The 16,723-nt window shown below is 39.6% G+C and overlaps 1 protein-coding gene across 2 annotated transcripts in view; it reads left to right on the top strand.

Annotated features, from left to right (window-relative positions):
* Positions 1-609: 609 nt before the first annotated feature.
* The window catches only part of PSME4 (proteasome activator subunit 4), a 132,814-nt gene continuing 116,700 nt past the window's right edge, over positions 610-16,723 (top strand). For both annotated transcript variants that reach the window (XM_069071707.1, XM_069071706.1), the window contains exon 1: positions 610-889. In XM_069071707.1, the coding sequence (XP_068927808.1) occupies positions 630-889 (260 nt within the window). In that variant the 5' untranslated portion in view covers positions 610-629. The remainder of the gene's footprint in view (positions 890-16,723) is intronic.

The raw sequence follows: 16,723 nt of genomic DNA, 5'->3' as shown, positions 1-16,723 counted from the left end.
CGCTCAGTGCGTGGGGAAGACTTGGCCCTGAGCTGCGGGAGAGGGGAATTCTAGTTCGGGGTCAGACCGCAGGACAGAGCCCAACTGAGCATTCCGACAAGCACCTCGCGCGGGCCTCAGTCTTCCAAGGGAAGGCCAAGCCAGGGCTCTGCACGTGCGCGGCTTTTTGTCGGGGGAGGAGGGGCGGGGTGCGGGGTGAGGGGAGGAAATCCTGGAGCTGGGGGAGGCGGGAGGGTTTGCCGAGAGGCTGCGGTCTCCTTTACGTTTGCCCCTGCGGCGGCCCCCTCCACTACCTCCTCAAACTCCCCGCCCCTCCCCGGAAATGACGTTGAGGCCGTCCGGAACCTCCTGGCCCGGCAGCTGCAGCGTCACCAGCACAGCCGGTGCGAGGCGGGGCGGGAGGAGTAAGGGATCCGGCAGCCAACGAACCGGGCACCGCGCGAGAGGCAGCGACGCCGGCCGGGGGGGGGGAGGGGGGCCCAGTGGCCGAGGGCGAGGGGGCCGGCGGCGGCAGCAGCAGGGAGCCGAAGAGGCGGCGGAGGAGGGGAAGAAGGAGGAGGAACCCCGAGCGGGGGTGGGGGTCGGGGAGGGTTGGGGGGGGGGGGGGGTGGGGGGGTGTCCCTGGGGTTATGGAGCCAGAGCATCGGGCTGGAGGCGGGGAACCGCCGGAACCTGGTGGGGACCCCAACTCCGCTGCGAACTTGGGACCCTGCCCGCGGGGCTTCGTCCCGCAGAAGGAGATTGTCTACAACAAGCTGCTTCCCTACGCGGAGCGGCTGGACGACGAGTCCGACTTGCTGTTGGCCCAGATCAAAGGCAACCTGGGCCGGGCCGTGCAGCTGCAGGAGCTGTGGCCGGGTGGCCTCTTCTGGACTAGGAAACTCTCCACGTAAGTGACCCGCACTCACCGTCCTCTCAGAGCCCGGCGCCTCCCCCCCCCCCCCACCTTTCCGGGGGCCCGGGGACGAGTTCCTGTACTTGGGTGTGTTGGGGGGGGTCGAGGGAGTGTGTGTGTGGGGGATTCTAGAAAGGGGACCGAGGGCGTAGTTTCAGGTCGAGTAACTAACTGCTAGCGGGAGGTCTGGGGCGTCAAGGGCGCTCTTTGTCCGCCCCCTCCTGGGTACAGGTCAAGTTCCTACTCCTCTCTCGTCCCCTCCACTTCCTCCCCTCGCCCCCATTCCTCAGTGAAAACTAGGATCTCTTTCCACTTGGCAGCATTGTGGTTCCTTTGCGGTTCTTATGGGGTCAGGGAAGAAGATATACTGGGACTCTGAAACCTCCTGGGTTACTTGCTTATGGGGTCGGCCTCGGCTTTCTGGCTTAGCCCTGCTTTGCTTTGCTTTACCCTACCCTGGGGATTTTCGAGTTGTTGTCTTTCTAACCCTTGAGGCCCAGTCGCGGGGATGAAAGAAAGCAAAGGCTCCTCTCTAAGGCGATCTCTCTCTCTCTCTTTCTCTCTCTCTCTCTGTCTCTCTCCCTCCCTCCCTCTCTCTCCCTCTTCCTCTCTCTCCCTCTCTGTCTCTCTCTCTGTTTCTCTCTGTCTCTCTGTCTCTGTCTCTGTCTGTCTCTGTCTGTCTGTCTCTCTCTCTCTCTCTCTCTCTCTCTCTCTCACTCTCTCTCTCTCTCTCTTTCTCTCTCTTTCTCTCTCTCTCTCTCTTTCACTCTCTCACTGTTATACACACTTAGACACACTCACACTCTAACTTACACTCTCCCTGCCAGACTGGAGAGTACTATGTTTGAGTTACATATCCCCTAGTGTGTCTCTGGGAAGGAGGAATTACTTTTGATTTCCCTGTTCTCTACTCTTCCTTTTCAAATGTGACTCTGATCTCTAACACACTCTATGCTACCAGTTCCTGAATAGAGAGGTGTGCTAATAACACTGTTCTGCTTTTTAGTCTACTCTGAAACAGGCTGAAAAGTTTGGCTTAAAATTCACTCTCGAGGCATGGGTGTTTCAATACTGTGTCTACTGTGAGTGAATTGGCTGTGAGCTAAGGCAAGCCAAAAGCTGCTTCCCTTTTGTGATATTTCCTTCCATCTGAAGATCTTTACTGTTTTAAGAGGAAAAGTAGAAAGGGCATTGTGAAGCTGTTGGTTTTTCTTATTATGTATCAGGATTGTGTCATTAAGCTTTATGAAACTCTCAGATGTAAAATATACCCAAATTAGTAACTGTTTGAACAATTAGTTGAAGTCTTTCAGTTACACAGAATACTCAGCTGCAGCCTAGAAATGTTAATTAGATAAGTCAGTAAAAACTGACAATGGAAAAGCATAAAAGAGACATTTTTACTGCTCTTCTGTGGTGGAGTAAATTTTTAAAGTGAGAATTTTTGTGTCTTTCACTTTTGGTCAGCCTCATTTTTAACCAGGATCATTAAAAAAAAAAAAATCTTCTGGCCTTGTAGCTAAGCTAAATACAAGTATGGGTGAGTGAGCCCAAGAGATAAGTCACTTGGACAGTGTTTACTAAAATCTGCTGGATAAATTGAATGACTCAGGATTTTATAATGTAATGGCCCTTTAAATTTTGCCGAGGGCTTGTTATTCTCACCTGACAGTTCTCAGGGACCTCAGTGAAAATATTGTTTGATTTGGGAGAAGTAAGCATTTCTCCAATAAGAAACATTTTTCAAAATCAGAACGTGGAACAATTTGTAACTTGTTAGAGAAGCTGTAAGATAGCAAGGTTAAATAGATCTCACTTGACTAGATTGTATGAAAACTTTGCAGAGCTGTGATTGGGGAAATCTTGTTCTGGACAAAAGTGCAACAAGGTAGAAGCACCACAGTTATTCAAAAATTTAAAAACAAAGAAACAACTTGCAGGAGATTAAAATCCCAGAGATTTTGTCAAATGAGCTTTCCAGTATTGTCATACTTATGTGAAAATAAAGTACACTCTACTAATTTCTGATAGCTTTCTGTTTTAATCAGGCAATTTAGACTTGCCTAAAGCATATCATTTGTGCTAATAAAAACAGTTCTTTTAAAATATGTAGTCATGTGCAAATTAATATGTAGTTTGGTTTTTTGTACCTCGGATCCACATGGAGGTGAATAAGCATTTCTTTGCCATAGCCATGTTTTTTGATAGCCATGTTTGGTGAAGTGGACGGAGTTAATCTTGTTTGTGAAGGGTCCTTTAACATAAAAAGGGCCAAGGAGGATGAACACAGTTTTTGATAGTGGCACTGGATTACCTGTAGTTGAGATCATATCAGTAAACATTTTACCACTGACATAAATAACAAGCATGCCCTTGTTTACCAAGAAATAATCCCGGATAGAATTTTGTTTTGGAGCAGTGGTTGAATCCTGCAAACTGATTCTTGTGATTGCATTATGTGACATTTTGAACTTAGTTGGACACATTGAGATCTAGGGTGTTCTTTTCTCTTAGCCATCTGTTAAGTCAAACTGTTTACAGTTGTATTTGTAGGCGTTTATATACAAATATGAAACTTGTGGCAGCTGTCAATTACTGAATGGTTTCCAGACTTAGAAATTTGCATAAAGATGTTAATAAAGTGCCATAATAAGCTAAGCTTTGTGACTTGTGGCAAATCATTTAGCCTCTCTGCCTCTTCCTCATCTGTAAAGTGAGAAATCATTTAAATGTTGTATAAGGTACCTTTACATTGAAATTTCATGATTGTTTTTCTCATCTTACTACTAGAGTAGAAATGCTTAATATGTAAAATAACTAGTGTTCCTGAAAAGTTTTCCTCCAGTAGAATTTATAATTTAACCCTTTTTTCCCAGTTATATTAAGTACAGTAGCTAGCCAGAGCAGAGTGACTACTGGACACAGGTTGGAAGAGAGGACTCAGGAACCACAGCAGTGAATGAAAGTCCAGAGATGCTGGAATGATTCTATTTCTGACCCATAAGTATATATTCCAGACTGGGTATCATAGAGCTGTTTAGTCATCAGTTACACTTTGAAGCTATTAATTGGTTTTCGGATTTATTTTTGGCTTAGGAGGTGCCCTCTAGTCTCTTAATTCTGTACATAGTCTCAACATTTAATATTTTAAGCTCTGTCTGTTCTTGGGGTGTAGTCCTTGGAATTTGCTTTGTATAAAAGAATTGTTGTTTGTCTGTGAGAACAGGCCTACTGAAATAAATGTGGCCTAGTGCAAGGGGCAACTAGGTGGTGTAGTGAATTAGAACACAGTCCTGGAGTCAAAAAGACTCATCTTCCTGAGTTCAAATGTGGCCTAAGACACTAACTATCTGTGTGACCCAGGGCATATCACTTAACCTTGTTTGACTCAGTTTCATCATCTATAAAATGACCTGGAGAAGGAAATAGCAAACCACTCCAGTATCTTTGCCAAGAAAATCCGAAGTGGGGTCACAAAGAGTTGGATATGACTGAACAACAACAATAAAAGTGATACATTAAAAACATAGTATGAATGAATTTCTACATGGAGAAGTGCTGGGCCTGGAGTTATATTTCATATCCGAACTCGACACATAGTTGCTTTGTGTCCCTGGCCAAGTCACTTTTTTTTTTTTAAAGCAGTTGGGGTTAAGTAACTTGCTCAAGGTTACACAGCCAGTTATTTCTGGGTGTGATACTAAGTATCAGAACCCTGATTCGATCCCAGGTCATCCAGACTCTGGGGCTGGTGCTCTTACTCACTGCACCACTTGGCTGCCCCTAAGCAATTGGGGTTAACTTCCTCAGGGTAACAAGGCCAGGTATTTCTGGGCGGGTGCTAAGTGTCTGACCCCGAATTCGATTCCAGGTCATCCTGACTCTGGGTTCTTACTCGCTGTGCTGCCTGGCCGCCCCCAAGTTGCTTCTTTAACTATAAAATGAGAATAATAGTATCTACCTTGCCATGTTCATACGAGGATCAAATGAGATAATATTTTTTTAAAGTATCTTGCACATTAGAGGAGCTATAGAAATGCTTATTCCCTTCCCGAACCTCAGAGTGTTACAGGTTAGAAATGAATACAGGGTATTTTCAGGATGGATATCATTAACTGAATAGATTGGGAAAAGTTTCATGAAGAAGATGACATTTGAACTTAGCCTTGAAAAAACATCAGAATTCTGAGTCAGAGAGAGAATTCAACCTAGGTGTGAGGGACAAATTGGGAAAAAGGATATATTTGCCTGGAAAAGAGAGTGATGGGGAGTAATATGTAATAAGGTAAAAAAGATGGCCTGGAGCAAAATTTTTCAGGGCCTTAAATGCCAGGCTGTTTTATCTTAGGTTGTATTTCTCTTAGATTCAGTTATGTTCTTAGTTGGAAGGGATGTCATTGGCCAGCTAGCCATCCCATAATTGAACAGGCATCCCTGAAGACATACCTGGCAAGTGTTAATCTAGCTTTCTTTACTTGAAGTCTTTTGGTGAGAGGAAATTTATTACTTCCCAGAGTAGCCAATTCCACTCTTGGAATGAGAAGCAGAAGAAGGTTTTTGTTTTTTTTTTTGTCTCTAAAATGAAGAGACTGACCTACATGATCTCTTAAGGACTCTTAGCTGTAAAATCCCACATTTCTGTGATTAAAAGACTTCAAGTGGTAAGATCACAGTTTAATTGTCCAAAGAGAGGACTTTTAGTGAAGCAGAGATAAGAAAGCCCCTTTTCTCCTCTTACATTTGTGTTTTCAAATTCTGGAAATGTGAAGTTGATTCAGTGTAATAAATTTAATCCCTAATGGCACAGTGGCATTCTCTTACCTTGAGCTGCTTTGTAATGAAGTATAATTGTATGTACTGCATTCAGCAACTATTTCATTTACTAATTAAGGAGTAGTTCCCTTTAGAATGAGCCAGCAATTGTTTAATTATGATCAAGAGCACTGTGTAGCCTTCTAGGACAGGAAATAGATTATCTAGTTGAAACTACATAATTCATTTAATTAGATTATGTAACTACCTGAAGTTGGAGTTTAGCCAAGATAGTGAGTTAACAAATACTCCTCTTTGTGAAAAGTAAAAAAGTAATAGAGGCTGTGGAGACCCTGGAATTCAGAATCTTGGCTCTTCTGAGACATTTGACATCTCTGTCATTATTATTCAAATCAGATCAGATTATTATTTGGTTCAGCCCTAGGAGAAAGGATGTAGTAGAGCCAACTGCAAACTGATGGACTTAAAAGAGAAGCTAAAGGTTTTTCACTTAAGTTATAGTTCTTCTTTATATAGCACTTTACAGTTTGCAAAGTACTTTTCTCCTAATGGCCTTTAAAGAGAAGTATTATAATTGAAGAAACTCAAAACTGAGAAGAGGTGAAATGAATTGTTCAGGGTCACTTATTAGTGTTTAGTGGCAAGAATTGAATCCAGGTAGTCTGATTTCAGGCTTCCCATGGTCTTTTCACTACACCATGCTGCCATAGCTGTAGAATTTGAAATAAACAAAATGGATAATATTCTAAAATTGGGAGTTATAACTTTCTAACAACTGGTATTGTCCAGGAAGGGAACACAGCAGCTTTATGAGATATAATGGGTTCCCTTTCACTGGAGATCTCCATGCTGTCTCTCTTACCACCTGTCAGAAAAAGATATTTTAGAGTACTATAGTTTAGACTCGGCAGTCTATTCTATCCTTTATGTTTTGTATAGCATGTCATACTTTCCCTAGTGGTTTTTTTTTTTTTTTTAAGCAATAGGGGTTAAGTAACTTGCTCAAGGTTACATGGCCAGTTATTTCTGGGTATGGTGCTGAGTATCTGAGCCTGAGATTTGATCCAGGTCATCCCAACACTGGAGCCGGTGCTCTTACTCGCTGAGCCACCTGGCCGCCCCTAAGCAATTGGGGTTAAGTAACTTGCTCAGGGTTACACGGCCAGGTGTTTCTGGGTGGGTGCTAAGTGTCTGAGCCCGGGATTCGATCTCCAGGTCTTCTCAACACTGGAGCCAGTGTTCTTACTCGCTGTGCTACCTGGCTGCCCCTTCCCTAGTGTTTTTAGATTTTTATTATACTTGATCCTTGAAAATAATAGGGTAGATGCTATTATACCTAATTTATAGATAATGGATACTGAGGAATAAAGGTTTCAATGAGTTGTCCAAGGTCACACACTAGTTAGTGAAGTCAGCAATAGAATAGACATTTCTCTCTCTCCCAAACCAGTGCTTTTTCAGCTAGACATGATGGTTCAGATAGGAGAGGCAAGGTACTGTTTTTCTTGAAAATAAAAAAAAAACAATTATGGATTCTAACATTTACTTTTTAAGATAAACCTTCATATATGAGACAGATATTCTAGCCACAGTGATTTAAAATGTGGAGGGAGAACACTAAAAGTAGTAACATTTGAAAAAAAGAATTTATTTTGATTTTAAATGGTGAAGGATTTCTGAAGTTTCCAATATTAGTAACAAATAATAGCTGAAATTTATATAGTGCATTAAAACTTAAAGCACATCAGCTAACATTTTTTCATTTGATCTTTCACAACCTAGTGAACAGATTTAACAGATGGGGAACTCTTGGCTTGCACATAATTGGCATGTAAGTGATTCCCTTCATTTTTTTTTTTAAAGCAATTGGGGTTAAGTAACTTGCCCAAGGTTACACGGCCAGTTATTTTGTGTGGGTGTTAAGTATCTGAGGCTGGAACCGATCTTGGGTCCTCCTGACTCCTTGGCTGGTGCTCTTAACTCACTGTGCCACCTAGCAACCCCATTTCCTTCATTTTTAACATATTTATAGGTATTCAAAGTGGGATTGATCCTAGGTTTCTCTCAACTTTAGCAGTAGGACTGTTTCCTTTATACCATGTTGCTTGACAATATTCCAATGATTTACCATATCCACTGTGGTAAATACCGTGTTTCCCCGATAATAAGACATTGTCTTATTAATTGTTTTGGACAGAAAAACACCAGAGGGCTTATTTTCAGGGGAGGGCTTATTTTAATGAACATTGACAGCAATTTTAATAAACAGGTAAATGTGAACAAAAAAATGTACCTTTATTCAATAAGCAAATCACTGGGGAAGAACAGGATGACGCGCTCACTGCTGCAGCTCTGATTGGATGCAGCTTGGAGTGCGTGGGTGTTTCACGGGGGCGGGGGGGGGGGGGATGCATACAGAGGGTACCGTAATGCTTGTAGCGCAGGGGATCACCTTCACTACAGTAGCAATCTCAATAGGGCTTATTTTTGGGATAGGTCTTATTATCGGGGAAACACGGTAGTTGTTGAATGAATGAATGAAAAGCTACTATTAATGTTACATGTTGAATAGCTTGGAAGGCAACAACCAGTAGCTTGTAGTTATTTTGAAGTATGAATGTGTCATTTTGTAGTAGTAAATTTTCTTTAGCTTCCAAATATACATACTTTGATTAGTAAGTACCAAGTTTAATTGTTTCAGTGTTGTAAGGGATGCATGAGTGGCTATGACATCACTATATTTCTTTCAATTAGGGTTACTTTTTAAAATGATTGACTAAGAAGAAGAATTATTATAAATTTTCCCATTATATTGATTTTTCAGGGTGCATTATTAAATTGACATAACTTCTAAAGTAACCTGTTTTGCTTCTGTTTTGTTTTTTTGGGGTTTGTTTTTGTTTTGCTTTTTTATTAGATTGTGGAAACAAGGGGTTTGGATTTACTTTCTAATCAACATCTTTTTCTTAACAAAATTCAGATTATTACTTTTGACTAAATGTAATAGAGTATAGATTTTGATGCCCTGGACCAATCTTGACTGTATTCCCTACAGATTTTTCTTTTTTAAGAAAATAAGACCAAAGTGTTTATTCATCATGAGCAACATTTTTGTTTCTGCAGTTAAAATGAATGTCTACCTTCGTAAAATTTTCAGAAAGTTCCTGGCTTAAGATTCATTTTGAGCCAACTTTAGGTAATTAGACAAAGAAGGGGGGAGTTGGTATTATAAGTAGAAGAGAGAGGGAATGTAATTGAAACTGAAATGAACAAGTTAGGTGATAGCAAGTAGAGTAGCTTAGAAGTAGAGATTATTCATATTACAATAAATTGAGTTTATGGGAATGTTGATACTATTAAGTTACAATTTAAAAATTTTTTATGGTTTTATGATTTTAGTTGAGTTGCCATACTTCTCCATAAGCTTTCTAAAATGAAATGAGGAGTAGATTGTATATTATATAGCCAGTCTTGTTTACACATAATTGTTAGTGCTATTTAGATGTATGCTTTTTATTTTTAAGCATTTGGTTTTTGTTCTTCCCCTTGAAAAATTTAAAGAATTGCTTCCATTTCTCCCAGCTATGAAATGAGTACAATAATATTATAAGGATTGTTTAATTAAAAGTTGATTATAATTTCTTTATATCCCCCCCATGTTAGATGGAAATATTAAGAATATTTGGATTTTTATGATGTCTTGTTCCATTTTCTTATTTTTTTTTTAAAGGAAAGTGTTCAGTTTGGGAATTTTTTAAAGAACAAAATAATTTTATGAACATATTGTTAAATGACAATAGTACCAGACAATTCTTTTGTAAAAAAACTGTAGAGAGTAAAGAATTATGCTTGGGTTTTTGTAAGTATACATTAAAACATAGGTACATCTTTGCAACTTGTTAACCCTTACTGGTTTTATGTTCTGTTTGTTTGAATAGGATAATGCTGTATTTATTAAATACTTTTATATTCATTTATAAATATTATAAATAATTTCCTCCCTGAAAATCCCCATAAGCTTTATTTTGGCATAGAAGTGATCAAAAGTTATTGAAATTTGTGTAATTGGAATGTGAACTTTGGGAGGTCCTACCAAGCTGAAAAGGCTTGTTATTCAAACCTGGTGATAGACTATCTTTTGTCTTTGTCTTAGGTCTAACCAAGTTATGTTTTGAGTGGCTCATCACCAGGTTAGCTGCAGAGTGATAATTTTTTTTTAAGCTACTATAAGTTCCAAAAACTGTTTACCAAGTTGTATACTTTAAGTTAAACAATGCAGGCTCTTTGCAAGAAGTATATATACTAAATCATTCAGTCAGTGATTATTATCTTATAATGTATTGTGGTGGGGTACTATATAATACACAAATATGAGCAGTTGGCCCCTCTCTTCAACTGCTTTCTAGCTGCTTCTAGTTCAGTTGGTAGATGAGACACAAATGAAAAGCTAGGTAATGGTGGTGCAGTAGATTAGAGCATAAGACTTGGATTTAGGAAGTGCTGAATTGAAATCCATCATATTAAAGACACTTATTAGCTATATTATTATAAACAATTATATATTATTATAAAGACACTTATTAGTTATATGTCCCTGGGTAAACCACTTAACTTCTCTGTGCCTCAGTTTCTTTCTCTGTAAAATGAAGATAATGATGAGTGCCTACCTGCCAGGGTTATTGTAAGGATAAAATGAAAAATGTGTAAAGTGCTTTGCAAACCTTGCAGTGCTATATAAATACTGCTATTACCACTAATGCAAGATTAATTCTTAGTCTCCAGTTGATACATGACAGTGCACTGAAGACATTAGTTTTTGTAATCAAGAAAAAAAAAATCTTCCCATCTCTTCTATCCATTCATCAGATTATATTATGTAAATATCTAAGAGTGATAGCTCTTAGAGTGTCCTAAAGGCAAGTAGAAATCCAGACAGCACCATAAGAAAGTTTGTGAAGGAAGTGACACCATTGAGCTGGGGAAATCAGAGAAGGCTTCATGAAGAAGTAGAACTTGAATTGGGCTTGGAAATAAGAGGGTTCCAACAGGTCAAAATGGGAGGAGGAGTGACTCTAGGCATGGGGATAGTCCACTGAACATGATGGCATATTGGAGTGGGATTTGAAGTCAGAGGACCAGGGCTCACATTTTAGGTCTGTTACTTATTTCCTGCGTATGTATGTGACTTCTGATGTCTAAATCATCTAAAGATGATTAAATCATCCCTCACTCTTCTTTCTCCAAAATGACTTATTAGGTTTCTTTAGACCAGTGGTCCTAGATGCATGGTGGTTATAAGTATTGAATGAAAATGGAAAATACCTGGTAAGTCCATTCTGGCCAAAACCAAAAGAAGATATTAATGGGGAATAGTGTGAAATATGATTGGAAGGACAATAAAGGACTTTAAATGCTGGGTAAAGTGTTTAAACTTTATCTCATACATAATAAGGAGCCTCTGAATGTTCTTGAAGAGAGTGCCATGGTCATACCCGTGCATCAGAAAGATTATTGTCTACAATGTATAGGATGGAATAGAAAAAGAAGTTGAAAGGAAGGAGACTTTACTAAGTAAGTCTGGCTATTACAGTAGTAGGCCAGAGGTCTTAAACTAAGGTTGTAGCAATGTTTAGTGGAGAGGAGAGGATGGCTGTGAGCATAGGTAGAATTGATAGAACTTAGGGACTGATTTAATATTGAAGATGTAGGATAGGGAATAGTTGAAGATAATACCAAGATTTTAAGTCTCTATTGTCAAGGATACTTGACAATATCCTATGTGATTGTCAGGATAATGGTCCTCAGCAGAGATGGGATGTTGGGAGGAAGGGCAGACTTTGGGTCAATTAATTCCGTTTGAGCTTGTTGAGGTTGTAATGCCAAAGGGATATAGGACAATCAGTTATAAGACAGAACATGCTTAATTTTAAGCCAGATCAATGATATAGATGCCAAATGCCAAATTAACTTAGTTCAGGGGAAGAAGAGAGCCCTGTTGACTGGAGTTTGTGGAAGAAATAGGACTTGAATCTCTTAAAATAAATAGGATTTAGATGGGTGATTTGGAGACTGGAATATATAAGGGAACAAAATTGCAAGAGTTGGAAGAGGCCTCAGAAGTCATCTGGTCCAGGATTTCTTAAGCTTTTTCTACTTGCGACCCCTTCAGCGCTTCTTAAACTGTGATTCGCCACCCACAGTGTAAATCATAAATCGGAAAAGAATCCTCTGTACAACATCCTAATAAGTGGGCATTCACTTTTGAAGACTGCCTTCAAGTAAAGGGAAACTTAATCCCGCTAAAGCTGTTCATTCCACTTTTTTGTGCTCTAATTTTTTAGAAGTTCTTCCTTATACTTAGCCAAAATGTATCCCTCTGTAGCTTCCACCCATTGCTTTTAGTTCTGCCCCTAAGGACCAAGTAGAACAAACCTAATCCAATCTTCCATACGATAATGCTTAAGTATTTGAAGATAGCTATTGTGGTTCCCCATAGTAGGAGTGGCTAGGTGGTGAAGTGGATAGAGCTCTGGGCAAGGAGTCTGGAAGCCTCATCTTCCAGAGTTCAAATGTGACCTCAGGCACTTCACTAGCTGTGTGACCCTGGGCAAGTCACTTAACCTTGTTTGACTCACTTATCTGTAAAATGAGCTGGAGAAGGAGATGGGAAACCCCTACAGTATAGTATCTCTGCCAAGAAAACCCCAAATTGGGGTTTTCACAGAGAATTGGACATGACTGAACAATAAAATTGTGGCTCTCAAGTCTTCTTTTCTCCAGACTATATATCCCTGTATTCTTTTAATCAGTTTTCATATGGCATAGTCTCTAGTTCCCTCACTATTCCAGGGGAAGGAAGACTACGTAGAAGTTTCATTTAAGTTTAGACCTTGAAGGATAGATAGAATTTGGAGAGGATAAGTTAGATGATGCAGAAATAGCAAAATGCCTGAAAGAGATGAAAAAAATAAGGCTTAAATTGTGTGTGTGTGGGGGGGGTGTTTTAATTTTTAAAGCATTTGTAGAAAGAATATATTCCCCTTATGTGGCCTAGCCAGGAGAGGAAGAAGAGATGGGGAAATGAGTGAGAAGAGTAAAGGGAGTATCATTTCAGTGGTTAATAAATACCAAATGACTGGATTTTTTTTTCTCCCCTAGAGGTTTTTATGAATGTCTGTAGTTGTAAAATAGCATCCCTCTTTGTGATATAAGCTATTGAAAGAGACTAGTGTACTTAGCCAACGATAGACTTTTCTATTTGTTTAACCAGCAGTGAGTTCTTAGTTTAACCAGTAGTCAAGTCTTTTCTATTTGTGCCAGATTTGATGGCCTTCAGACTGCCTTCTTCTGTAAAATCTTCCCAAAGATGATGGACCTGTTTAATGATGTGTTGTCTTTGAAACTTACACAGTGTTCCCAAGATGACTCGCCTGATTTAGTCATATTATTCACTGTTTGCAAACGTGAAAATTTTTCAAAAGTAAAACAAAGTGGTCCTCCTCTATTATTTTCCAAACTATGTTATATAAATTGTTGAGATCTTAAAATGAGAGATCTTAAAATGACGTCATTGTTGTTTTCATTTACTGCATTGTCCCACTCTGTGACTCCCCCTTGCCACCTCCTCTGCCCCGCCTCCCCAGGTAAAAGTTTTATTATTGACTTTTTTCCCGTGGCTTTAGTCAGTTTCTTTGTTTGAGGAAGTATCTGCCCGCCTTACCTTTCATTCTAGCTATTTGTGTTTGAGTACCAGCAGTGGCTAGAGGTCAGAGCTTTCATTAAGTACACTTGAACAATCGTAAGTTGAAAGCCTCTTTGTGAGGCCTAAAGCAAAGACACTTGATTACTATGTTCCTTTTCTTTAAGCAGAGGGACGCCAAATAAGGAACCAAGTTTCTTCTTAATACAGGGAGGAAACTAAGGCTTATAGAAGTAAAGTGATTAGTTAGTAGCAGAACTGGGCTTAGAAGTAAATCAGTCTCTTTCCTCTACATCTCAACTGCACTGGTGACTATTGACAAAGGAACAAAATGTGCCCAGGGAGTTGTCTATCCTTTAATAATCTTTCTGATTGTACTCATTTGGCTCCTTTTAATCTTGACTGATCATAATTATGTTTATTTCTCCAGGGCCTCACCACCTTCTGGCTCCTAAAGTCATCCTATGAATAGGAGATAACCTCTGAGGAAGACTCAGAGGAGGGAATCATAATATTCAGATTTGGAAATAATAGAGTTAACTGTTACTTACTTTTGTAAAATATACAACTGTTAGACTTTTCAAAGTATACCCATGTTATCTAGAGCTCCAGGGTGCAATTATAAAAAACACTTAAAGGTCTGAGGATTACATCAGTGTGTGTTCTTCTGCCAGTGTAGATTCCAGTCCCTTTGCACTTTTCCATATGGCCTTCATTGTTGCTGTGGTCATTTTCTCTTAACTAATTCATAACATTGTCTGGGTAATAGGCAATTAAAAATAACTAAGATCTTCTTGCAGCCCCTGCTTGGCTTCAGGAAACAAAGATTTGGTTATCTTCAGAATTTAAGTACTAATGACTAACAGTGTCTGAAAGCAGAATAAGGTGAATATACTCCATAACTGAATTTTTTATATTATATGTTGTATAAGGGATGAAGAGCATTTGAATAAAAACAATACTAAATTCCCATTTATTTAGTCTGAAGCTCTTTTCTAGCTTATTTTTGTCAACTTATTACCAATTGAAATTTCAAACTAGAGGTGGACAGGTGAATTAACTAATTATATTAATTGCAAGAATTTATTAAATACTTTTTATCATCCAAACACTCTGCTAAGCACTAAGGATACCATGGCAGAAGTGTAAGACAGTTCTTACACTCAGGGGGCTTACTTTGTAATAGGAGAGAGAGCCTGTATACATGAATATGTACAGAATATATACAGTAAGGGTGAAAGCTAGTTTTGGGAGGGAGAGACTTAACACCTGGGGGGAGCCATGAAAGACTTCACGAAGAAGGTAGTACTTAAGCTGAACCTGGAAGGACAGTAGGATTCTAGAAGGTGGAGATTAGGAGAGAGTGTCATGGGGAACAGCCAGTGCAAAGGCACAGAAATAGGACATTGAGCATCAGGAATATATGCACTGAGTGAGCCAGTGTGGCTGGAGCACAAGAGCAAAGAGGGGAGGGACTAGGTTGTTAAATTTTTTTTTGCTTTTTGCTTATTGGAGGGGGGAAGGCAGGGCATTTGGGGTTAAGTGACTTGCTCAACGTCACATGGCTAGTAAGTATATAAGTGTCTGAGGCTGGATTTGAACTCAGGTCCTCCTGATTCCAGGGTCAGTGCGCAATTCACTTCACCACCTAGCTGCCCCGGTTGTTAAATTTTTAAATATCATCAAAGGTGTTTAAAATTGTTCCTTAAGGTTGTAGGGGATGCTGCTGGAGTTTGTTGAGTGTTAGGAGAAGGGGAATGATGTGATCTGATACGAATTTTTGAAAAAATCACTTTGCTTGTGGTCAGGATTAATTGGAGTGGGAAGAGATACTTAAGATTGGGAGACCAAATAAGCTTTTGATGTAGTTCAGGCTAGAGGTGATGAGGGCCTGAACCAGGTTGGCAGCTGTGTGTCTGTGTTTGGGGGTGGGGTGGGGATATGTAACTATATATATGTAAACTATGTATATGTAAATATGTTTGAGAAGATAGAAACAAAATGTGACTGCTAACGTACCATTGGTGTGAGAGAGTGAGGAGTGGAGGTCATACTCAAGTATATACAATTCAGTAGTTGAGGTTGGTGTGATGGCATCAATTGTAGTTAAAAGTTTGGAAGAAGGATGGATTTGAAGGGAAAAATAAAATCTCTCTTGTACGTGCTGAGGTTGAGATGCCTCTAGAAAGGAAGTATGTTTTAAAATATCCAATAGGCCTTTGGTGGTGAGTGACTAGAGCTTGGGAGGAAGACTAGGTAGGGCTAGATCTGTTGATACAGAAGTCATCAATATAGAAGTGATAAATGCATGGGAACTGATGAGGTTATTACTAAAAGGATGTAGAAAGAAAAAAAGGAGAATTGTGTCAAATAGAGTAGAAGAGATCAGGAGGATAAGGATATAAAAAGAGGCCATTAAATTGTTAGGAGATAATTGGTAAGTTTTTAGATAATTGGTAACTTTTCAGACCAGTGTCAGTTGAGTGATGAGACTGGAAGCCAGCTTGAAGGGGGATTTTAAAGAGAGGAAGTTGAGGCATTGATGGTAGGTGGTTTTTAAAAGGAATTTTGTTGAAGAAAGGAAGAGACATATAGGACCTAATGTTAGCAGGAAATGTTAAGATCTCTTGTGTTTGGGGAGACTTGGGCAGTTTGTATAGTGCAAGAACAGAACCAGTATGTAGGGGGAGACTAAAGATTAGAAAGACAAATGGAATGATAATGGGACCAATCTTCTGGAGGAGACATGAAGGGATGGAATCAAGAGTGCATGTATCAAGTTGATCTTTATGAAGAACCAGGTCCCCTCTTCATCAGCAATTGGAATAAAGTAGGAAGTGCTGTGGGGGGAGGTAATTATTGATGTAAGGGATTATGAATTGAGGAGGAGGAGGAGAAAGAAGAGTAGAGAAAGTTAAGTGGAGGGCCTTGGTTTTCTTTCCTTTTTTTTTTCCCTGAGAAAATGTGAGACAAAGGCCTTTACTAAGAAGGTGCTAGTCGGAGGCTTGAAAAGAGGTTTCCAACAGGTATTGAGGGTGAACTAGAGAATCACTTTGGGAAAGGTAAAAGGATACTCTTGCTTCACTGAGTATAACTGAGACAAGGTAATAAACTTGTAGTGCATCCAATCAGCAGTGTGTGTGTGTGTGTGTGTGTGTGTGTGTGTGTGTGTGTGTGATTTTCAAGAGTTCTACTTTTTTGCTTGGGATTAATTTGTTGATTTTTCTAGTTTTTTAGTTGCATATTCAATTCATTGCTCATTGTTTCCTCTTTTGCTAATATACTTTAAGTGATAAAAATTTTCCTTTGAAGGCTGCTTTAGTTCCATCTTAGATTTTGAGGTAGCATGGATTTGG

The sequence above is a fragment of the Petaurus breviceps genome, unplaced genomic scaffold (assembly GCF_028583685.1).
Source record: "Petaurus breviceps papuanus isolate PSGF00001 unplaced genomic scaffold, PetGlider_PUasm1.0 90842, whole genome shotgun sequence".
NCBI lineage: Eukaryota > Metazoa > Chordata > Mammalia > Diprotodontia > Petauridae > Petaurus > Petaurus breviceps.
This window is presented reverse-complemented; position numbering and strand designations above follow the sequence as displayed.